Source organism: Bombina bombina, chromosome 3 (genome assembly GCF_027579735.1).
Source record: "Bombina bombina isolate aBomBom1 chromosome 3, aBomBom1.pri, whole genome shotgun sequence".
Taxonomy (NCBI): domain Eukaryota; kingdom Metazoa; phylum Chordata; class Amphibia; order Anura; family Bombinatoridae; genus Bombina; species Bombina bombina.
The window spans coordinates 449947082-449971309 of NC_069501.1; the positions used below are offsets into that span (position 1 = coordinate 449947082).

The 24228-nt window shown below is 41.3% G+C and overlaps 1 protein-coding gene across 1 annotated transcript in view; it reads left to right on the forward strand.

The window, feature by feature from the left end:
- LOC128653416 (complement component receptor 1-like protein) overlaps positions 1 to 24228 on the forward strand; it is a 217719-nt gene that overhangs the window by 109114 nt on the left and 84377 nt on the right. The window contains exon 6 of the mRNA XM_053706684.1: positions 3424 to 3500. Within this exon, the coding sequence (XP_053562659.1) occupies positions 3424 to 3500 (77 nt within the window). The remainder of the gene's footprint in view (positions 1 to 3423; positions 3501 to 24228) is intronic.

Sequence of the window (24228 nt, forward strand, 5' to 3'; positions counted from 1 at the left end):
CTTCAAAGTTCCTTGCTACGGGTCCAGATCCAGGGATCCCAAGGCGGCTCTAGTGGATGCACTAGTAGCACCTTGGACCTTCAAACTAGCTTATGTGTTCCCGCCGTTTCCTCTCATCCCCAGGCTGGTAGCCAGGATCAATCAGGAGAGGGCGTCGGTGATCTTGATAGCTCCTGCGTGGCCACGCAGGACTTGGTACGCAGATCTGGTGAATATGTCATCGGCTCCTCCTTGGAAGCTACCTTTGAGACGAGACCTTCTTGTTCAGGGTCCGTTCGAACATCCGAATCTGGTTTCACTCCAGCTGACTGCTTGGAGATTGAACGCTTGATCTTATCGAAGCGAGGATTCTCAGATTCTGTTATCGATACTCTTGTTCAGGCCAGAAAGCCTGTAACTAGAAAGATTTACCACAAAATTTGGAAAAAATATATCTGTTGGTGTGAATCTAAAGGATTCCCTTGGGACAAGGTTAGGATTCCTAGGATTCTATCCTTCCTTCAAGAAGGATTGGAAAAAGGATTATCTGCAAGTTCCCTGAAGGGACAGATTTCTGCCTTGTCTGTGTTACTTCACAAAAAGCTGGCCGCTGTGCCAGATGTTCAAGCCTTTGTTCAGGCTCTGGTTAGAATTAAGCCTGTTTACAAACCTTTGACTCCTCCTTGGAGTCTCAATTTAGTTCTTTCAGTTCTTCAGGGGGTTCCGTTTGAACCCTTGCATTCCGTTGATATTAAGTTATTATCTTGGAAAGTTTTGTTTTTAGTTGCAATTTCTTCTGCTAGAAGAGTTTCAGAATTATCTGCTCTGCAGTGTTCTCCTCCTTATCTGGTGTTCCATGCAGATAAGGTGGTTTTACGTACTAAACCTGGTTTTCTTCCAAAAGTTGTTTCTAACAAAAACATTAACCAGGAGATTATCGTACCTTCTCTGTGTCCGAAACCAGTTTCAAAGAAGGAACGTTTGTTGCACAATTTGGATGTTGTTCGCGCTCTAAAATTCTATTTAGATGCTACAAAGGATTTTAGACAAACATCTTCCTTGTTTGTTGTTTATTCCGGTAAAAGGAGAGGTCAAAAAGCAACTTCTACCTCTCTCTCTTTTTGGATTAAAAGCATCATCAGATTGGCTTACGAGACTGCCGGACGGCAGCCTCCCGAAAGAATCACAGCTCATTCCACTAGGGCTGTGGCTTCCACATGGGCCTTCAAGAACGAGGCTTCTGTTGATCAGATATGTAGGGCAGCGACTTGGTCTTCACTGCACACTTTTACCAAATTTTACAAGTTTGATACTTTTGCTTCTTCTGAGGCTATTTTTGGGAGAAAGGTTTTGCAAGCCGTGGTGCCTTCCATTTAGGTGACCTGATTTGCTCCCTCCCTTCATCCGTGTCCTAAAGCTTTGGTATTGGTTCCCACAAGTAAGGATGACGCCGTGGACCGGACACACCTATGTTGGAGAAAACAGAATTTATGTTTACCTGATAAATTACTTTCTCCAACGGTGTGTCCGGTCCACGGCCCGCCCTGGTTTTTTTAATCAGGTCTGATGATTTATTTTCTTTAACTACAGTCACCACGGTACCATATGGTTTCTCCTATGCAAATATTCCTCCTTAACGTCGGTCGAATGACTGGGGTAGGCGGAGCCTAGGAGGGATCATGTGACCAGCTTTGCTGGGCTCTTTGCCATTTCCTGTTGGGGAAGAGAATATCCCACAAGTAAGGATGACGCCGTGGACCGGACACACCGTTGGAGAAAGTAATTTATCAGGTAAACATAAATTCTGTTTTCTCCAAGAAGGATTGGAGAAGGGATTGTCAGCTAGTTCCTTAAAGGGACAGATTTCTGCTCTGTCTATTCTTCTGCACAAGCGTCTGGCAGATGTTCCAGACGTTCAGGCGTTTTGTCAGGCTTTCGTTAGAATCAAGCCTGTGTTTAAACCTGTTGCTCCGCCATGGAGTTTAAATTTAGTTCTTAAAGTTCTTCAAGGGGTGCCGTTTGAACCTCTGCATTCCATAGATATCAAGCTTTTATCTTGGAAAGTTCTGTTTTTGGTAGCTATCTCTTCGGCTCGAAGAGTTTCAGAGTTATCTGCCTTACAGTGTGATTCCCCTTATCTGATCTTCCATGCAGATAAGGTAGTTTTGCGTACCAAACCTGGGTTTCTTCCTAAGGTGGTATCTAATAAGAATATCAATCAGGAGATTGTTGTTCCGTCACTGTGTCCTAATCCTTCTTCAAAGAAGGAACGTCTGTTACACAATCTTGACGTGGTTCGTGCTTTAAAGTTTTATTTACAAGCTACTAAGGATTTTCGTCAAACATCTGCATTGTTTATTGTCTACTCTGGACAGAGGAGAGGCCAAAAGGCTTCAGCATCTTCTCTTTCTTTTTGGCTGAGAAGCATAATCCATTTCGCTTATGAGACTGCTGGCCAGCAGCCTCCTGAAAGAATTACAGCTCATTCCACTAGAGCGGTAGCTTCCACATGGGCTTTTAAAAATGAGGCCTCTGTTGAACAGATTTGCAAGGCGGCGACTTGGTCTTCGCTTCATACTTTTTCTAAATTCTACAAATTTGATACTTTTGCTTCCTCTGAGGCTATTTTTGGGAGAAAGGTCTTGCAGGCAGTGGTGCCTTCCGTTTAAGTTCCTGCCTTGTCCCTCCCTTCATCCGTGTCCTAAAGCTTTGGTATTGGTATCCCACAAGTAATGGATGAACCCGTGGACTGGATACACCTTACAAGAGCAAACAAAATTCATGCTTACCTGATAAATTTCTTTCTCTTGTGGTGTATCCAGTCCACGGCCCGCTCTGTCACTTTAAGGCAGGTGTTTTTTATTTTTAAACTACAGTCACCACTGCACCCTATAGTTTCTCCTTTTTTCTTGCTTGCCTTCGGTCGAATGACTGGGGGTGGCAGTTAGGGGAGGAGCTATATAGACAGCTCTGCTGTGGGTGTCCTCTTGCAGCTTCCTGTTGGGAAGGAGAATATCCCACAAGTAATGGATGAACCCGTGGACTGGATACACCACAAGAGAAAGAAATTTATCAGGTAAGCATAAATTTTGTTTTTAATAGGCTGCGGTTTCCAAGCACAAAACCAGCTATTTTATTTTCACAGATAAACCTGGAAATGCAATTTCTCATACATTTTATACTCTGCAACAGGTATAACAAGTCATTGAAAATGCATTAAAGTGACTGGTCAAAAACTAAAATGTGCATTTCAATTTGAAATATAAGCATTTTTTGCAATATACTTCAATTTGCAAAAATGCTTCTAATAAATATGTGAAAGCACCTTTGCATATTTACTTACTATTTAAGGGAAAAACAATTTTCTGTATACTGTCCTTTTAAATGCAGTTAGTATAATTCTTTGTAAAAAAAAAGACAAATGTTATTTGTTATGTGCTTTAGGTATATGATAGCAAGAAGAAATTATAGAGAATGTACAGCGGATGGAACATGGAGTAATGAAGATCCAGTATGTGAAGGTAACTTATAAAAGCATGTTGTAGTCCTCAGTTATTGTTTTCCTTTTAAATAAGCCATGTCAAAACATATTACAGTTTTAATTGTTTATTTATTTCAAAATGCAGGTTTTTGTAGTAAATTAGCCAATATTTACTCATCAGGTTTGCAAAGACATGTACCTCTCCATTGAAAGAGCTTATTCTCATCCAATAAGCATTAAAGGGACATTAAACACTAAGGGCTAGATTAAAAAAGCGATATTTGCGCTCCACCTAGTAATACCGGTACACGCTTTTATAGGTTCCAATGGGAGCCTCATTCTCTTGCCGTCAGACACGGCATGAGAACTAGCGCAGCGATGGCAGCAAATTGTTAATATATATGTATATGACTATATACATATATTTCTTCTGTTATGTGTGATCAGTCCACGGGTCATCATTACTTCTGGGATATAACTCCTCCCCAACAGGAAATGCAAGAGGATTCACCCAGCAGAGCTGCATATAGCTCCTCCCCTCTACGTCACTCCCAGTCATTCTCTTGCACCCAGCAACTAGATAGGATGTGTGAGAGGACTATGGTGATTATACTTAGTTTTTATAACTTCAATCAAAAGTTTGTTATTTTACAATAGCACCGGAGCGTGTTATTGCCTCTCTGGCAGAGTTTGAAGAAGAATCTACCAGAGTTTTTACTATGATTTTAACCGGAGTAGTTAAGATCATATTGCTGTTTCTCGGCCATCTGAGGGAGGTAAAAGCTTCAGATCAGGGGACAGCGGGCAGATGAATCTGCATTGAGGTATGTAGCAGTTTTTATTTTCTGAATGGAATTGATGAGAAAATCCTGCCATACCGTTATAATGACATGTATGTATACTCTACACTTCAGTATTCTGGGGATGGTATTTCACCGGAATTACTCTGTTAAAAGTACATTAAACCTTTTAATAGGTATTTATTATGTTAAACGTTTTTGCTGGAATGTAGAATCGTTTGCATTTTCTGAGGTACTGAGTGAATAAATATTTGGGCATTATTTTTCCACTTGGCAGTTGCTTGTTTTAATTGTGACAGTTTCGTTTCTCTCTCACTGCTGTGTGTGAGGGGGAGGGGCCGTTTTTGGCGCTCTTTGCTACGCATCAAAAAATTCCAGTCAGTTACTCTTGTATTTCCTGCATGATCCGGTTCACCTCTAACAGATCTCAGGGGTCTTCAAACTTCTTTGGAGGGAGGTAGATTCTCTCAGCAGAGCTGTGAGACTTATATATTGACTGTGATTAAAAACATTGCTCTGTAATTTTTATGTTTCAAATTTAATTATTGTTACTTTACTAATGGGAACAAACCTTTGCTAAAAGTTGTGTTGTTTTTAAGGATTGATGCTATAACTGTCTTTCAGTTCATTATTTCAACTGTCATTTAATCGTTTAGTGCTCTTTGAGGCACAGTACGTTTTTGTTAAATAAGATTGTAACCAAGTTGCAAGTTTATTGCTAGTGTGTTAAACATGTCTGATTCAGAGGAAGATATCTGTGTCATTTGTTCCAATGCCAAGGTGGAGCCCAATAGAAATTTATGTACTAACTGTATTGATGCTACTTTAAATAAAAGCCAATCTGTACAAATTGAACAAATTTCACCAAACAGCGAGGGGAGAGTTATGCCGACTAACTCGCCTCACGTGTCAGTACCTGCATCTCCCGCCCGGGAGGTGCGTGATATTATGGCGCCTAGTACATCTGGGCGGCCATTACAGATAACATTACAAGATATGGCTACTGTTATGACTGAAGTTTTGGCTAAATTACCAGAACTAAGAGGCAAGCGTGATCACTCTGGGGTGAGAACAGAGTGCGCTGATAATACTAGGGCCATGTCTGATACTGCGTCACAGCTTGCAGAACATGAGGACGGAGAGCTTCATTCTGTGGGTGATGGTTCTGATCCAAACAGATTGGATTCAGATATTTCAAATTTTAAATTTAAATTGGAGAACCTCCGTGTATTAGCGGCTCTTAATGATTGTAACACTGTTGCAATACCAGAAAAATTGTGTAGGTTGGATAAATACTTTGCGGTACCGGCGAGTACTGACGTTTTTCCTATACCTAAGAGACTAACTGAAATTGTTACTAAGGAGTGGGATAGACCCGGTGTGCCGTTCTCACCCCCTCCAATATTTAGAAAGATGTTTCCAATAGACGCCACCACACGGGACTTATGGCAAACGGTCCCTAAGGTGGAGGGAGCAGTTTCTACTTTAGCTAAGCGTACCACTATCCCGGTGGAGGATAGCTGTGCTTTTTCAGATCCAATGGATAAAAAATTAGAGGGTTACCTTAAGAAAATGTTTGTTCAACAAGGTTTTATATTGCAACCCCTTGCATGCATCGCGCCGATTACGGCTGCGGCAGCATTTTGGATTGAGTCTCTGGAAGAGAACCTTAGTTCAGCTACGCTGGACGACATTACGGACAGGCTTAGAGTCCTTAAACTAGCTAATTCATTCATTTCGGAGGCCGTAGTACATTTAACCAAACTTACGGCTAAGAACTCAGGATTCGCCATTCAGGCACGTAGGGCGCTGTGGCTAAAATCCTGGTCAGCTGATGTAACTTCTAAGTCCAAATTACTTAATATACCTTTCAAGGGGCAAACTTTATTTGGGCCCGGTTTGAAAGAAATTATCGCTGACATTACAGGAGGTAAGGGCCACGCCCTGCCTCAAGACAAAGCCAAAGCTAAGGCTAGACAGTCTAATTTTCGTCCCTTTCGGAATTTCAAAGCAGGAGCAGCATCAACTTCCACTGCACCAAAACAGGAAGGAGCTGTTGCTCGTTACAGACAAGGCTGGAAACCTAACCAGTCCTGGAACAAGGGCAAGCAGGCCAGGAAACCTGCTGCTGCCCCAAAGACAGCATGAACCGAGGGCCCCCGATCCGGGACCGGATCTAGTGGGGGGCAGACTCTCTCTCTTCGCCCAGGCCTGGGCAAGAGATGTTCAGGATCCCTGGGCGCTAGAGATCATATCTCAGGGATACCTTCTAGACTTCAAATTCTCTCCCCCAAGAGGGAGATTTCATCTGTCAAGGTTGTCAACAAACCAGATAAAGAAAGAAGCGTTTCTACGCTGTGTACAAGATCTGTTATTAATGGGAGTGATCCATCCGGTTCCGCGGTCGGAACAAGGACAAGGGTTTTACTCAAACCTGTTTGTGGTTCCCAAAAAAGAGGGAACTTTCAGGCCAATCTTGGATTTAAAGATCCTAAACAAATTCCTAAGAGTTCCATCGTTCAAAATGGAAACTATTCGGACAATCTTACCCATGATCCAAAAGGGTCAGTACATGACCACAGTGGATTTAAAGGATGCTTACCTTCACATACCGATTCACAAAGATCATTACCGGTATCTAAGGTTTGCCTTCTTAGACAGGCATTACCAGTTTGTAGCTCTTCCATTCGGATTGGCTACGGCTCCAAGAATCTTCACAAAGGTTCTGGGTGCCCTTCTGGCGGTACTAAGACCGCGAGGAATTTCGGTAGCTCCGTACCTAGACGACATTCTGATACAAGCTTCAAGCTTTCAAACTGCCAAGTCTCATACAGAGTTAGTTCTGGCATTTCTAAGGTCGCATGGATGGAAAGTGAACGAAAAGAAGAGTTCTCTTTTTCCTCTCACAAGAGTTCCATTCTTGGGGACTCTTATAGATTCTGTAGAAATGAAGATTTATCTGACAGAAGACAGATTAACAAAGCTTCTAAATGCATGCCGTGTCCTTCATTCCATTCAACTCCCGTCAGTAGCTCAATGCATGGAGGTGATCGGCTTAATGGTAGCAGCAATGGACATAGTACCCTTTGCACGTCTACATCTCAGACCGCTGCAATTGTGCATGCTGAGTCAGTGGAATGGGGATTACTCAGACTTGTCCCCTACTCTGAATCTGGATCAAGAGACCAGAAACTCTCTTCTATGGTGGCTTTCTCGGCCACATCTGTCCAGGGGGATGCCATTCAGCAGGCCGGACTGGACAATTGTAACAACAGACGCCAGCCTACTAGGTTGGGGCGCTGTCTGGAATTCTCTGAAGGCTCAGGGACAATGGAATCAGGAGGAAAGTCTCCTGCCAATAAACATTCTGGAATTAAGAGCAGTTCTCCATGCCCTTCTGGCTTGGCCCCAGTTAAAAACTCGGGGGTTCATCAGGTTTCAGTCGGACAACATCACGACTGTAGCTTACATCAACCATCAAGGAGGGACAAGAAGCTCCCTAGCAATGATGGAAGTATCAAAGATAATTCGCTGGGCAGAGTCTCACTCTTGCCACCTGTCAGCAATCCACATCCCGGGAGTGGAGAACTGGGAGGCGGATTTCTTGAGTCGCCAGACTTTTCATCCGGGGGAGTGGGAACTTCATCCGGAGGTCTTTGCCCAAATACTTCGACGTTGGGGCAAACCAGAGATAGATCTCATGGCGTCTCGCCAGAACGCCAAACTTCCTCGCTACGGGTCCAGATCCAGGGATCCGGGAGCGGTTCTGATAGATGCCTTGACAGCACCTTGGAACTTCGGGATGGCTTATGTGTTTCCACCCTTCCCGCTGCTTCCTCGATTGATTGCCAAAATCAAACAGGAGAGAGCATCAGTGATTCTAATAGCGCCTGCATGGCCACGCAGGACTTGGTATGCAGATCTAGTGGACATGTCATCCTGTCCGCCTTGGTCTCTACCTCTAAGACAGGACCTTCTGATACAGGGTCCATTCAAACATCAAAATCTAACTTCTCTGAAGCTGACTGCTTGGAAATTGAACGCTTGATTTTATCAAAACGTGGTTTTTCTGAGTCGGTTATTGATACCCTGATACAGGCTAGGAAGCCTGTTACCAGAAGGATTTACCATAAGATATGGCGTAAATACCTATACTGGTGCGAATCCAAAGGTTACTCCTGGAGTAAGGTTAGGATTCCTAGGATATTGTCCTTTCTACAAGAAGGTTTAGAAAAGGGTTTATCGGCTAGCTCATTAAAGGGACAGATCTCAGCTCTGTCCATCTTGTTACACAGGCGTCTGTCAGAAAATCCAGACGTCCAGGCCTTTTGTCAGGCTTTAGCTAGGATCAAGCCTGTGTTTAAAACTGTTGCTCCGCCATGGAGTTTAAACTTAGTTCTTAACGTTTTACAGGGTGTTCCGTTTGAACCCCTTCATTCCATTGATATAAAATTGTTATCTTGGAAAGTTCTGTTTTTAATAGCTATTTCCTCGGCTCGAAGAGTCTCTGAGTTATCAGCCTTACATTGTGATTCTCCTTATCTGATTTTTCACTCAGACAAGGTAGTTCTGCGTACTAAACCTGGGTTCTTACCTAAGGTAGTCACTAACAGGAATATCAATCAAGAGATTGTTGTTCCATCCTTGTGTCCAAATCCTTCTTCAAAGAAGGAACGTCTTCTACACAATCTGGATGTAGTTCGTGCCCTCAAGTTCTACTTGCAGGCAACTAAGGATTTTCGACAAACGTCTTCCCTGTTTGTCGTGTATTCTGGTCAGAGGAGAGGTCATAAGGCTTCGGCTACCTCTCTCTCCTTCTGGCTTCGTAGCATAATTCGTTTAGCCTATGAGACTGCTGGACAGCAGCCTCCTGAAAGAATTACAGCTCATTATACTAGAGCTGTGGCTTCCACTTGGGCCTTTAAGAATGAGGCCTCTGTTGAACAGATTTGCAAGGCTGCAACTTGGTCTTCGCTTCATACTTTTTCCAAATTTTACAAATTTGACACTTTTGCTTCTTCGGAGGCTATTTTTGGGAGAAAGGTTCTTCAGGCAGTGGTTCCTTCTGTATAATGAGCCTGCCTATCCCTCCCGTCATCCGTGTACTTTTGCTTTGGTATTGGTATCCCAGAAGTAATGATGACCCGTGGACTGATCACACATAACAGAAGAAAACATAATTTATGCTTACCTGATAAATTCCTTTCTTCTGTTGTGTGATCAGTCCACGGCCCGCCCTGTTTTAAGGCAGGTAAATATCTTTTAAATTATACTCCAGTCACCACTTCACCCTTGGTTTCTCCTTTCTCGTTGATTCTTGGTCGAATGACTGGGAGTGACGTAGAGGGGAGGAGCTATATGCAGCTCTGCTGGGTGAATCCTCTTGCATTTCCTGTTGGGGAGGAGTTATATCCCAGAAGTAATGATGACCCGTGGACTGATCACACAACAGAAGAAAGGAATTTATCAGGTAAGCATAAATTATGTTATTTATGTGTTACCATGTGTATATACACATATTAACACAGAAATATATATGTAAATAAGCATCGACATATATATTTACTGGGTACACACAGTTCCCATAGACTGCTATGTTAAGGCACTTTTCAGTTCTGTTTTTCTTTTCTAACACCCCACACCCGCAAACTTTAACCTTTTAAAGCCGTTATGCCGTTCCATTCCGTCATAATTAGACTGGGCTTTAAAGCCGTTATGACGGAATGGAACGTCATAACTAACGGCTGTCCTGAAGCCTTCTGTGCTTCAGGGATTTAATCGCGGTCTGGAGGGCGTTCCTAGGATTGTAGGGACGCCCCCCAGATGCGATCCAATAATTGAAATCTCGCGATCGTATGCACGATCGCGTAGTTTCAATTTGTCTACATCGGAACAGTTGTTCCGATGTAGGCACTTTAACCCTGTCACGAAAGGGTTAAACCATATTAACTGCTTATTATTATTATTATTATTATCATCAGGTATTTGTAGAGCGCCAACAGATTCCGCAGCGCTGATTATTATTAAAAAAGAAAGATGCTACTATTTTTATTTTTTAATAAAGTATATTACACTTGATTTTGGGGGCATTTGGTGGACATTTATAAAATTAACCAGAGATCTGATTGTAAAATATTTTTTTTAAATGACATTAATTGTTTAAATATCGAAAAAAAAGTTAATGACTTTAAAGCACTGGGCGCCGGCATATTGTAACTTAGGTTATCTTTTCTGCTTAGGCCAATTAGGAATGGATATAAATGGCTTACTAGAGTGTGAAACCAATGACTGTGTGGAATATACTTGTGTCTGCACTTCCATGTTTAACATGAATTGGAAAGCCCACAATATTTAAATTACAGGTACATACAAGTATATAGCAAAGTTGTTTTACTACATGTAATTAAACAATTTATATTAATATCTTGAGGTGTTTAATGTCTCTAATAAATGTATAAAGCTTTCACTTTTTTTCAAACGAAAATGTCTTTAGCATGGTTAAAGGAACAGTAAACACTTTGAGATCTTTTTATAAAATGTTTAACCCCTTAACGACCAATGACGTGTCAGGCACGTCCTCATTTAGATGTCAGTTAACGACTAAGCACCAAGGACGTGTCTGGGGGTTTGAAGCTCTGGAAGCGATCGTGATCGCTTCCAGACGCTTACAGGGTATTGCAGTGATGCCTCGATATTGAGGCATCACTGCAATACCCTTTTTACCCCACCAATGCAGAGAGAGCCACTCTGTGGCCCTCTCTGCATAGGCCAGCGATGGTGCCGATCCGATCGTTGGTGGGTGGGAGCTGTAGCAGGGAGGCGGGTGGGCGGCCTATCGCTGGTCCACTTCCTTCCAGGTGCCGGGAGCGGAGGGGGGGGGTGCACACTCGGGTGCACGAGAGCGAGCTCAGGTGGATTGGAACGTGCGGGAGCAGGTGGGACAGGGACCGCTATACTACAGAAAAGTCTAAGTGATAGAGGGAGAGGGGGGCAAATACATATTTGGAAACGGATCTGGGAGGGGGTAAGAATCTGAGGGGGGCAGCTACACTGCAGAAAATTTTCTTTTTATTTATTTATAAATAAGGGTATTTTTTTTAACAAACTGGGTACTGGCAGACAGCTGCCTGTACCCAAGATGGTGGCAACTAGGTAGAGGAGGGAGGGCTAGAGAACTGTTTGGGGGGGATCAGGGAGGTTGGGGGCTAAGGGGGATCCAACACTGCAGAATCGCTAGAAAAAAAAAACCTTTTATTTTTATACTAGCAGACTTTCTGCCAGTACTTAAGACGGGGGTGATCTTTATGGGGAGGGGGAGGAAACAAAGCTGTTTGAGGGGGTCAGGGAGGGATCAGGGGGTAGGATGTGTCAGGTGGGAGGCTGATCTCTACACTAAAGCTAAAATTAACCCTGCAAGCTACCTAATTAACCCCTTAACTGATGGGCATAATACAAGTGTGGTGCGCAGCGGCATGTAGCAGCCTTCTAATTACCAAAAAGCAACGCCAAAGCCATATATGTCTGCTATTTCTGAACAAGGGTATCCCAGAGAAGCATTTACAACCATTTGTGCCATAATTGCACAAGCTGTTTGTAAATCATTTAATTGATAAACCTAAAGTTTGAGAAAAAGTTTGTGAGAAACAAATATCTTTTATTTGATCGCATTTTGCGGTGAAATGGTGGCATGAAATATACCAAAATGGGCCTAGCTCAATACTTTGGGTTGTCTACTACACTACACTACACTAAAGCTAAAAATAACCCTACAAGCTCTCTACAAGCTCCCTAATTAACCCCTTCACTGCTGGGCATAATACAAGTGTGGTGCGCAGCGACATTTAGTGGCCTTCTAATTACCAAAAAGCAATGCCAAAGCCATATATGTCTGCTATTTCTGAACAAAGGGGATCACAGAGAAGCATTTACAACCATTTGTGCCATAATTGTACAAGCTGTTTGTAAATAATTTAATTGATAAACCTAAAGTTTGTGAGAAACAAATTTCTTTTATTTGATTGCATTTGGCAGTGAAATGGTGGCATGAAATATACCAAAATGGGCCTAGATCATTACTTTGCATTGTCTACTAAAAAATATATATATATACATGTGAAGGGTTATTCAGAATTCCTGACAGATATCAGTGTTACAATGTAACTATCGCTAATTTTGAAAAGAAAAAAAAAAAGTTTGGAAATAGCAAAGTGCTACTTGTATTTATTGCCCTATAACTTGCAAAAAAGCAAAGAACATGCAAACATTGGGTATTTCTAAACTCAGGACAAAATTTAGAAACTATTTAGCATGGGTGGTTTTTGGTGGTTGCAGATGTGGAAAAGATTTTGGGGTCAAAGTTAGAAAAAGTGTTTTTTTTCCCTCCATTCTTTCATCGTATTTTATAAAAAAAAAATTATAATAAATTATAAGATATGATGAAAATAATGGTATCCTTAGAAAGTCCATTTAATGGCGAGAAAAATGGTATATAATATGTGTGGGTACAGTAAATGAGTAAGAGGAAAATTACAGCTAAACACAAACACAGCAAAAATGTAAAAGTAGGACTGGTCCCAAACGATCAGAAAATGGAAAAGTGGTCTGGTCACTAAGGGGTTAAATATGAGTAATGAAACAACTTTGCAATATACCCGTTATCATTTATTTTTTCTCCATTTCATGTAATTTAGATCTGAAAATCGAGCAATTTCTTCACTTCTAAACGTTAACTCTATTTTATATATGTGCTTAATTGGCTTTGACTAATAGCAACTGCGAAATAGAGTGCTTTATACTAACTTTATGACCGTGGCTAGTCTTCTTGTCTGCTATTTGGCTATTGAAAAATAATTGCAGTGAAAAGGCTGTTAATTTGTTTAAAAATGTTAAGACTAGGCTGGTATGTTATTCTATAGCAACACAACAGAACTGTTTTGTAATTGCAAGATGTTTAATGTCCCTTTAAATGTATAAATCTTTTTAAAAATGTACTTAGAAGCTCCCAGTTTAGCACTGTTTAAAAGGTTAGGCTGGGACACCCACTCAAATGGGCTAGAAAGCAAAATAGCAGACACTCCCCCCAACCTCCCCTGCATATGAAAAGACCCTTTACACAAACAGGAGCAAGATGGAGTAGGTATACATTAGTATACTTCTAACACTTTGGGGGTTTGTTAGGAGTCTGAAAATCAGCACAATGTTATTTAAAAATAATCAACTACAAAACATTTATTCAAAGAAATAATCTAGTGTACAATGTCCCTTTGAATTTAAAGGGTCAGGAAACCCCAACATTTTATTTCATGATTTGGATACAACATACAATTTTAAACAACTTTCCAATTTACTTCTTCTATCAAATTTGCTTCATTTTCTTGTTATCCTTTGCTGAAGGAACAGCATTGCACAACTGACAGCTAGATGAACACATCTAGTCAGCCAATCACAAAAGACAATGAGGCCGAATTATCAAATGTCTGTCGGACCTGATCCGACAGTGCTGATCAGGTCCGACAGACATCGCTGAATTCGGAGAGCAATACGCTCTCCGTATTCAGCATTGCACCAGCAGCTCACAAGCGCTGCTGGTGCAATGCCGCCCCCTGCAGACTCACGGCCAATGGGCCGCCAGCAGGGAGGTGTCAATCAACCTGATCGTACTCGATCGGGTTGAATTGTGGCGATTCCTGTCCGCCTCATCAGAGCAGGCGGACAGGGTTATGGAGTAGCGTTCTGAAGACTCCCAGAAACACGGTCCCACAAGCTCCATACGGAGCTTGATAAATGGGCCTCAATGTGTGCAGGCACCAATTAGCAGCAGCTCCCACTAGTGTACAATATGTGTGTATTCATTTTCAACCAGGGATAACAAGAGAACAAAGCACATTTGAAAATAAAAGTGAATGTAAAAGTGTCTTAAAATGACATGCTCTATTGGAATCATGCAAGTTTAATTTTGACTTTCCTATCCCTTTAATTTATACTTTACCAATAAGCATGTTAAACAAGGTTGATGCTGATTTCAGCACAGATGTTTGTTCACCAAATCACCCTCACTTCTACGGTTATTTGCACAGCATAAGGCAATAAAATAGAGTTGTGTTTTTTTTTGGTTTGGTTTTTAATGCAACAGGTAAAGGTAATACAAAAAAATGAAAGACAGCACCATACAAAAGTATATTTTGAGTGTCAAAAGCCAGTTTGTTAGCTGCAGTGTCAAATATTTAAAAGGACAGCACTGATGGGGAATTTTGGTAGAAGTGTAGCAAAATTAAATAATCTGGTATCCCTTTTAAATTATGACATACTCAAAATATCCACAGTTCAAATAACTGAGATTCCTCAAATTACATAGCCAACTCTTCCCTTCCCCATATAACTGTTTGACAATTGAGTTACTTTCTTCGAATATATTTTACATGGTTTAAGTGTTTTTATATATATATATATATATATATATATATATATATATATATATATATATATATATATATATATATATATATATATATATTATTATTATTTATATATATATATGTTAATTTTTCAAAAATTCAGAAAAACTTCCATACAGTTGTGCAGTGTGCATCAATATAATATGTTGTTAAAAGAACAGGTCAATTATTTATACCTTGGTCAGGCATAAGTCAGTTGCAGAGAAACATTTGTGTGTGGTAAGCAGAGAGAGGTAGAAGTGGGCATCATGTTAAAAGTACTGGAGGGCAGTTTTTTGGGCATTGTTTCAAAGGTCTGTCATTACTTTTTTAAATTAATTCAAGGATGAAGACTTCATTAAGTACTGGAATCAGGCTCTTAACTGACTTTTCATTCTTAATATAAGGAGTCCACGGCATCATTCCTTACTGTTGGGAAATACTGAACCTGGCCACCAGGAGGAGGAAAAGACACCCCAGCCAAAAGCTTAAATACCTCTCTCACTTCCCTCATCCCCCAGTCATTCTTTGCCTTTCGTCACAGGAGGATGGCAGAGAAGTGGAAGATTTCGGAGTAGTTCCTTAGGCAGGGGAATCTGCCATTCGATATGGGACTGCAGTTTTAAGTAGTCTTGTCAGCCTATCAGTGAGAGCATTGATGAAAGTTAGAGTCTGGAGATGCAGGGAGAGTCTTTCCGTGAACCCATCCATACCTGCTAACAGCTCCTAAGCAATCAGTGTTGAGGAATTTCACTGTCTGCTTGTTCTCTAACTCAAGTCCAAGTAATGAGCGATGCTACAAGATTGTCACACTTGAGAGGCTGTGTTTCTGTTCCACAGCATGGATTCTGGTAAGAAACTTTCAATTTTTACATATGTTGAAAACACTGGAAGACAGGGTCACAGTGTAGCTCCTTTTATCTTAATAGAATCATGGGTTAATATCTCCTGAGGGGGATTATTAAACAGTGGGGATTAATCAAATGTGATGCTTTGATTTTATGCTGCTTTATGTGTGATATTTTATTGGGCTCATAGGCTGTTTGTTATGTGGCTGGAACACACATGTTTTTACTTTCACTTTGAGTGTTGCGCAGCTTGTAGCTTGGCGCTTTTTTTCTCGTAGCAGGGGCGGTCCTGACTTGCGCACCATGTGACCGGGTGTGGTTTCACTTTCATTTCCTCTTTCCTGACCAAGCTGGCTGTCAGAGAAGACACTATTTTCTGCATTGTCTGGGTCTATGAGGTGGTGAGTGCCCCAACCATTGGGAGTATAAAGGTGCGTTTTTAAAAAAAAAATAAAGATTGTTTATTTCTCCAACATAGGTGTGTCCGGTCCACGGCGTCATCCTTACTTGTGGGATATTCTCTTCCCCAACAGGAAATGGCAAAGAGCCCAGCAAAGCTGGTCACATGATCCCTCCTAGGCTCCGCCTTCCCCAGTCATTCTCTTTGCCGTTGTACAGGCAACATCTCCACGGAGATGGCTTAGAGTTTTTTAGTGTTTAGCTGTAGTTTTTATTATTCAATCAAGAGTTTGTTATTTTAAAATAGTGCTGGTATGTACTATTTACTCTGAAACAGAAAAGAGATGAAGATTTCTGTTTGTAAGAGGAAAATGATTTTAGCAACCGTTACTAAAATCGATGGCTGTTTCCACACAGGACTGTTGAGAGGAATTAACTTCAGTTGGGGGAACAGTGAGCAGACTTTTGCTGCTTGAGGTATGACACATTCTAACAAGACGATGTAATGCTGGAAGCTGTCATTTTCCCTATGGGATCCGGTAAGCCATTTTTATTACAGAAAGAAAAAAAGGGCTTCACAAGGGCTTTTTAAGACTGTAGACATTTTCTGGGCTAAATCGATTTATATATAAACATATTTTATACTCCATAGCCTTGAGGAATTATTTTAATCTTGGGAATTATGTAAAATAACCGGCAGGCACTGTATTGGACACCTTATTCTCTAGGGGCTTTCCCTAATCATAGGCAGAGTCTCATTTTCGCGCCTCTATTGCGCACTTGTTTTTGAGAAGCATGACATGCAGATGCATGTGTGAGGAGCTCTGATACATAGAAAAGACTTTCTGAAGGCGTCATTTGGTATCGTATTCCCCTTTGGGCTTGGTTAGGTCTCAGCAAAGCAGATACCAGGGACTGTAAAGGGGTTAAATATAAAAACGGCTCCGGTTCCGTTATTTTAAGGGTTAAAGCTTCCAAATTTGGTGTGCAATACTTTTAAGGCCTTAAGACACTGTGGTGAAATTTTGGTGAATTTTGAACAATTCCTTCATACTTTTTCGCAATTGCAGTAATAAAGTGTGTTCAGTTTAAAATTTAAAGTGACAGTAACGGTTTATTTTAAAACGTTTTTTGTACGTACTAAACCTGGTTTTCTTCCGAAAGTTGTTTCTAACAAAAACATTAACCAGGAGATAGTCGTGCCTTCTTTGTGTCCGAATCCAGTTTCAAAGAAGGAACGTTTGTTGCACAATTTGGATGTTGTTCGTGCTCTAAAATTCTATTTAGATGCTACAAAGGATTTTAGACAAACATCTTCCTTGTTTGTTGTTTATTCTGGTAAAAGGAGAGGTCAAAAAGCAACTTCTACCTCTCTCTCTTTTTGGATTAAAGCATCATCAGATTGACTTATGAGACTGCCGGACGGCAGCCTCCTGAAAGAATCACAGCTCATTCCACTAGGGCTGTGGCTTCCACATGGGCCTTCAAGAACGAGGCTTCTGTTGATCAGATATGTAAGGCAGCGACTTGGTCTTCACTGCACACTTTTACTAAATTTTACAAGTTTGATACTTTTGCTTCTTCTGAGGCTATTTTTGGGAGAAAGGTTTTGCAAGCCGTGGTGCCTTCCATCTAGGTGACCTGATTTGCTCCCTCCCTTCATCCGTGTCCTAAAGCTTTGGTATTGGTTCCCACAAGTAAGGATGACGCCGTGGACCGGACACACCTATGTTGGAGAAAACAGAATTTATGTTTACCTGATAAATTGCTTTCTCCAACGGTGTGTCCGGTCCACGGCCCGCCCTGGTTTTTTAATCAGTCACCTACAGTCACCACGGTATCATATGGTTTCTCCTATGCAAATATTCCTCCTTTACGTCGGTCGAATGACTGGGGAAGGCGGAGCCTAGGAGGGATCATGTGACCAGCTTTGCTGGGCTCTTTGCCATTTCCTGTTGGGGAAGAGAATATCCCACAAGTAAGGATGACGCCGTGGACCGGACACACCGTTGGAGAAAGCAATTTATCAGGTAAACATAAATTCTGTTTTTCTGTGTCCTGCTGTCATTAGCTTAAGCTATGGAGGATTCTGAGATATTAGAGGGTACTACCTCTATTCCAAATAGAAATACCTGTTTATATTGTGAGGAGGCCTTGGTATGCCCGCCCTCTCAACTATGTTCCACATGCCTTGACAACGCTATTAGGTCAAAGAAGGTTAGTATCACTGAGCTGTCCACCTCTGAAGGCTTGCTGCCCCGTAAAAGGTTAAACATAGCTCTCCTGCCCGGGGTCTTCATGTAATTTATTGGATTTAACTGCTCTGTCTCAGTTATCCGAGGATGAGTCACGCTCTGGAGGCTTCAGAGGGTGAACTTTCTGGGACGGAGTCTGCTGCCTCTAAGCTTCCTGCTGCGGAGGAACCAGCCTTTAGATTTAAGTTTGAACACTTACGTTTTCTTCTAAACAAAGTCATGTCTACACTAGAGGTTCCAGAGGCCAAGCTGCCTGATGAACCTTTGATTCCTAAGCTAGACAGAGTTTTCGAGGACAGGATAGTACCTTTAAATTTTCCTGTGACTGTAAAGATGGCAAACATTATTAAATTATTAAGAACGAATGGGACAGAATTGGATCTTCCTTTTCCCCTTTGTCTTCCTTTAAAAAATTATTCCCCGTCCCAGACTCTCAATTGGAGTTGTGGTGTTCTGTTCCTAAGGTGGATGTCGCTATCTCCACGCTTGCTGCTTGGGGATAGCTCATTGTTCAGAAAACCAATGGCTAAGAAGATGGAAACTCTTCTAAAAAAGATGTTTCAGCATACGGATATTTATTTCAACCGGCAGCGGCTGTTGCCGCGGTTGCTGGAGCAGCTACCTACTGGTGCGACTCCTTATCAGAATTGATCGAGGTGGAGGGTCCCCTCGATGCTATCCAGGAAAGAATTAAAGCCTTGAGAATTGCTCATTCTTTTATCTCTGATGCAAACATGCAGATTATTCGCCTAAATGCTAAGGCTTCTGGCTTTTCGGTTCAGGCTCGTCGGGTGCCCCGGGCTGAAATCCTGGTCTGCAGATATGACTTCTTTCCCTCCCCTTTAAGGGAAAGATTTTATTTCGTCCAGGCCTGGACTCCATTATCTCCATGGCTACAGAGAGCATGGGTGCCTTCCTACTGCAAGATAAAAAGAGCAAGTCTAAGGGAGAAGTTTCTAATTTTTGTTCCTTTCGTTCTGTTAAATCCCAACAACAGTCCTCCGCTAATCCCGAGCAAACCAAGAGTACTTGGAAACTTGCTTAATCCTGGAATAAGTCCAAGCAGAGCAAGAAGCCAGCCAAGACAAAATCCTCATAAAGGGGCAGCACCCGAATCGGCTCAGGATCATGTAGGGGTCAGACTAACGCTGTTTTCAGACGCTTGGTTCAGGGACGTGCAGGATCCATGGGTCCTGGAGGTCATAGCTCAGGGATACAAGATAGGTTTCAAATCTCATCCACCCAAGGGCAGATTTCTCCTCTCAAACCTGTCTTCCAGACCAGAAAAGAGGGAAGCCTTTCTGGGGTGCATGCTGGATCTGTCCTCCTTAGGAGTCATTGTCCCAGTGCCTATCGCAGAAAGAGGTTTGGGATACTATTCAAACCGTTTTGTGGTCCCAAAGAAGAAGGGAACTTTCCACCCGATTCTGGACCTAAAGTGCTTAACCAAATTTCTAGGTGTCACCTCCTTCAAGATGGAGACGATAAGGTCCATCCTTCCCTTAGTTCAGGAAGGACAGTTCATGACCACTATAGATCTGAAGGATGCTTACCTTCAAGTTCCAATCCACAAGGACCACTTCCAAGATTTGCGTTCCTGGACCAACACTTCCAGTTCATTGCACTTCTGTTTGGTCTAGCTACTACTCCAATAATTTTTATGAAGGTTCTAGGGGCTCTTCTAGCCGTTGCCAGAACCCAGGGTATAGCAGTAGCTCCCTACTTGAACGATGTTCTGGTACAAGCACCATCTTTTCGTCTGGTGAAAGAGCATTCGGAATCTCTCATTTCTCTTCTTCGATCACATGGATGGAAGATAAACCTAGAAAAGAGTTCTCTTATTCTAAGCACCAGGGTGGAATTCCTGGGTACTATAATAGACTCCATATCCATGAGGATATTTCTAACAGACCAGAGATGTTGCAAGCTAGCTTCGGCGTGTCCTGCCCTCCGGACCTCCTTAAGGCCTCTCAGTGTATGGAGGTGATTGGTCTCATGGTGTCCAGCATGGGCATCATTCCCTTTGCCAGGTTCCGTCTCAGACCGTTGTAACTGTGCATGCTGAGGCAGTGGAATGGCGATCATTTGGATCTGTCTCAACAGATTTCTCTGGACAACTGGTCGATAGAATCGCTCTCTTGTTGGATCTGTCCAGATCATCTGGGGACATCCTTCTTAAAACCATCCTGGGAGATTGTGACTATGGATGCAAGTCTATCAGGATGGGGAGCTGTTTGGGGTGCCAAGAAGGTACAAGGCCTGTGGACTCAGGAGGAATGATCCCTCCCGATCAACAATCTGGAACTTCGGACAATCTTCAATGTTCTGAAGGCTTGGCCCCTTCTGGGTTTATCCCAGTTTATCAGATTCAAGTAAGACAATATAATCTTGGTGGCTTACATCAACCATCAGGGTGGAACGAGAAGCTCCCTAGCAATGAGAGAAGTATCTCGTATTCTGGAGTGGGCTGAGGCCCACAGTTGTTCGCTGTCAGCGATCCACATTCTGGGTATGGACAACTGGGAAATGGATTTTCTCAGCAGACAATCCTTTCATCCGGGGGAATGGTCTCTCCATCCCAAAGTGTTTGCGGAGATATGCAACAGGTGGGGGACGCCGGAAATAGATCTTATGGCATCCCGTCTCAATACCAAGCTACCCAGATATGGGTCGAGGTCCAGGGATCCTCAGGCGGAGCTAATAGATTTACCTTTTCCCGTTGTTACTACTCTCTCCTCGTGTAGTGGCCCGCATCAAGCAGGAGCAGGCATCAATGATACTGATTGCTCCATCGTGGCCATGAAGGATGTGGTTCGCGGATCTTGTGGGGATATCATCATCTCCTCCTTGGAAGGTACCTTGTCGCAGGGATCTGCTGGAACAAGGTCCCTTTTTTCATCAAAATCTAGATTCTCTGAGGCTGACTGCGTGGAGATTGAACGCTTAGTTCAATGAAAAAAATACCTCAGCGCTGAGAACAATTACAAAAAAGCAGCTGAAAAAAGAAAGATATCCCTACAACCTTTAAGAATAGTAATACAAGGATAATTTCAATATCTGCAGAAACTGCAGGTTAGTAATTGTGTACAGCTGCGCTGCCCACAGGTAGCTTAATGTTTATAAAATATATAAAAAACTGGTATAAAATATTTATTGGTTATTAATTATAGTTATTATAATTATTATTATTTTGGAACAGTTAAAATGTGAAAGCATAGTCATAAAAATACTGTGCACAGTATAAACAATATCTGGTATCACAAAAATCATTAGGGAACAATAAAACAAAATAACAACAAACACAAACCCATCACTATCTGGGCCATATATTAAAAAGAATAGCAGTGTAGCAATAGTTTGCAAACAAAGTCCGTTTTGTATGAAACGAAAGAAAAGTATTTTGTAACGGTTATAGTTTGTTGATTAGTTGTAAAGCAGTTATAGCTGGGAAGAAACAAACTTGTCTTTGGCCAATGTTGGTAATGGCTAAAAGAGCTGTAAAGCTACAAAGGATGGGTGAGAAGAAGGACAAGGAAATCCTTTAAGGCATATATATTTTTCAAACCGGCAAGGTGTACATTTATACTTACACCGGATGCCGTATGCTGTTCTCCTCGGCCAAAGACAAGTTTGTTTCTTACCAGCTATAACTGCTTTACAACTAATCAGCGAACTATAACCGTTACAAAAGACTTTTCAATTTCAACTCAAATTACAAGTCATACAATTGTAACTGAACCTTTCCCAAAATCCTGACAAACCTATGATGGGGGGCATAAGTGTACTCAGGAGGTCTTGCAGAAAACAACCTGTGGTGTTTTTTTGCAATAACTTACAACAGTCTCTCCTAAATCATAGTCTAAAAGTAATGTGTGTGTAAAAATGAAAATTGAGAAATTACCACCATACACTTTCACCAATTTTTTCGGCTAAAACGGTTGCATCAAAGCACTCCATATACAATACCTTGGGGTGTCAACTTTTCAAATATATGCACATTCATGGAAAACAAATAAATTGGGGTATGTTAAAAGACCCCCAAAAAAGACAAAGAAAATATGTTAAATGTGAAAAAAAAAATCACAAATGCATGTCAGACATTTGGCATTGCACCCCCGCAAACAAGCCAACAAACCTATGCATAGGTGGTATCATTGTACTCAGGAGATGTTGGTGACCACATATTGGGGTCTTCTTTGGCAGTAACGCATAACAAGAGCTGTGAATCCATGTCTAAAGTACGTGTGTGAAAAATAACACAAAAAAATGAATGCCCAATAGTTTGACAAAGACTGGTGGTTGAATTAGTGCATTGAAAATGTTAAAATACCACCATTTGAAATACCCTAGGGTGTCTACTTTTCAAAAAATATATGGTTTGATGGTGGTAAATTTCATTGGCCGGCTTCAGAAATGTCCCAAATAGGACATGGGTGCATGATGACAGATGTGAAAATTCCAAGTTGAAAAACTGGAATGCGCTTCCTAAAAATAAGGCTGTTTAGCCCCCAGAGAACGCGACACACCTATACATGGTATCACTGTTCTCAGGAGATGTTGTTGAACACATATTGAGGTGTTTTTTTGGCAGTAACACATAACAGGAACTGAGAATCCATGCCTAAAGTACGTGTGTGAAAAATAACACAAAAAAATGACTACCCAAAAGTTTGACAAAGACTGGTGGTTGAATTAGTGCATGGGAAGTGTTAAAATACCACCATTTGAAATACCCTAGGGTGTCTACTTTTCAAAAATATATGGTTTGATGGTGGTAAATTTCATTGGCCGGCTTCAGAAATGTCCCAAATAGGACATGGGTGCATGATGACAGATGTGAAAATTCCAAGTTGAAAAACTGGAATGCGCTTCCTAAAAATAAGGCTGTTTAGCCCCCAGAGAACGCGACACACCTATACATGGGTGGTATCACTGTACTCAGGAGATGCTGCTGAAGACATATTAGAGTGTTATTTGGCAGTAACCCTTAACATTCTCAGTAAATGTATTCTTAAATTGCTATTTTGTCAAAAAATCAATTTTTTTCTTTTTTCAAACTTTGGCATGGATTGGTGGTAAAATGGTTGCATGAAAAAAAGTCAAAATACCCCAAGTTTAATACCTTAGGTTGTCTTCTTTTAAAAAATATATATATTTGAAGGGTTATTTTGGGATTCCTGACAGATATCCGTGTTACAATGTAACTATCGCTAATTTTGAAAAAAAATGGTTTTGAAATAGCAAAGTTCTACTTGTACTTATTGCCCTATAACTTGCAAAAAAAGTAAAGAACATGTAAACATTGGGTATTTCTAAACTCAGGACAAAATTTAGAAACTATTTAGCATTGGTATTTTATGGTGGTTGTAGATATGTAAGAGATTTTGAGGGTCAAAGTTAGAAAAAGTGTGTTTTTTTCCATTTTTTCCTCATATTTTATTTTTCCTCAAAATTTATAGTAAATTATAAGATATGATGAAAATAATGGTATCTTTAGAAAGTCCATTTAATGGCAAGAAAAACGGTATCAAATATGTGTGGGTACAGTAAATGAGTAACAGGAAAATTACAGTTAAACACAAACATCGCAGAAATGCAAAAATAGCCTTGGTCCCAGATGGTCAACAAATTGAAAAGTGGTCTGGTCACTAAGGGGTTAAACATTACTTTTTTCCCCCCCAAAGACATCAATGGGGTTGCATTACAGAGCTTTTCATTCTCTGCTTTAGGTTTTTTCTAACACTTTCTCCCCATTTATGTCTATGGGGAAAGCGTGCACGAGCATGTCAAAGCAGCGCTTGTATTTTGTGCGGTATGAAGCTCAATGCAACCATATCGCACGCACAAGCCGGCTTTTCTAAAACTCGTAATGGCAGCGCTATGGAGGGTGAAATAACGCAAATTTTGTTGCATTCGTTAAGTACCCTCTATAGAGCAAAACTTGTAATCTAGGTGTTAGTTATTGCCTTTCATCATGTTCCTGCAGCTCTTTACAAATCCATTTTCCTGTTTTAATAGCTTAAAGATGCCAGA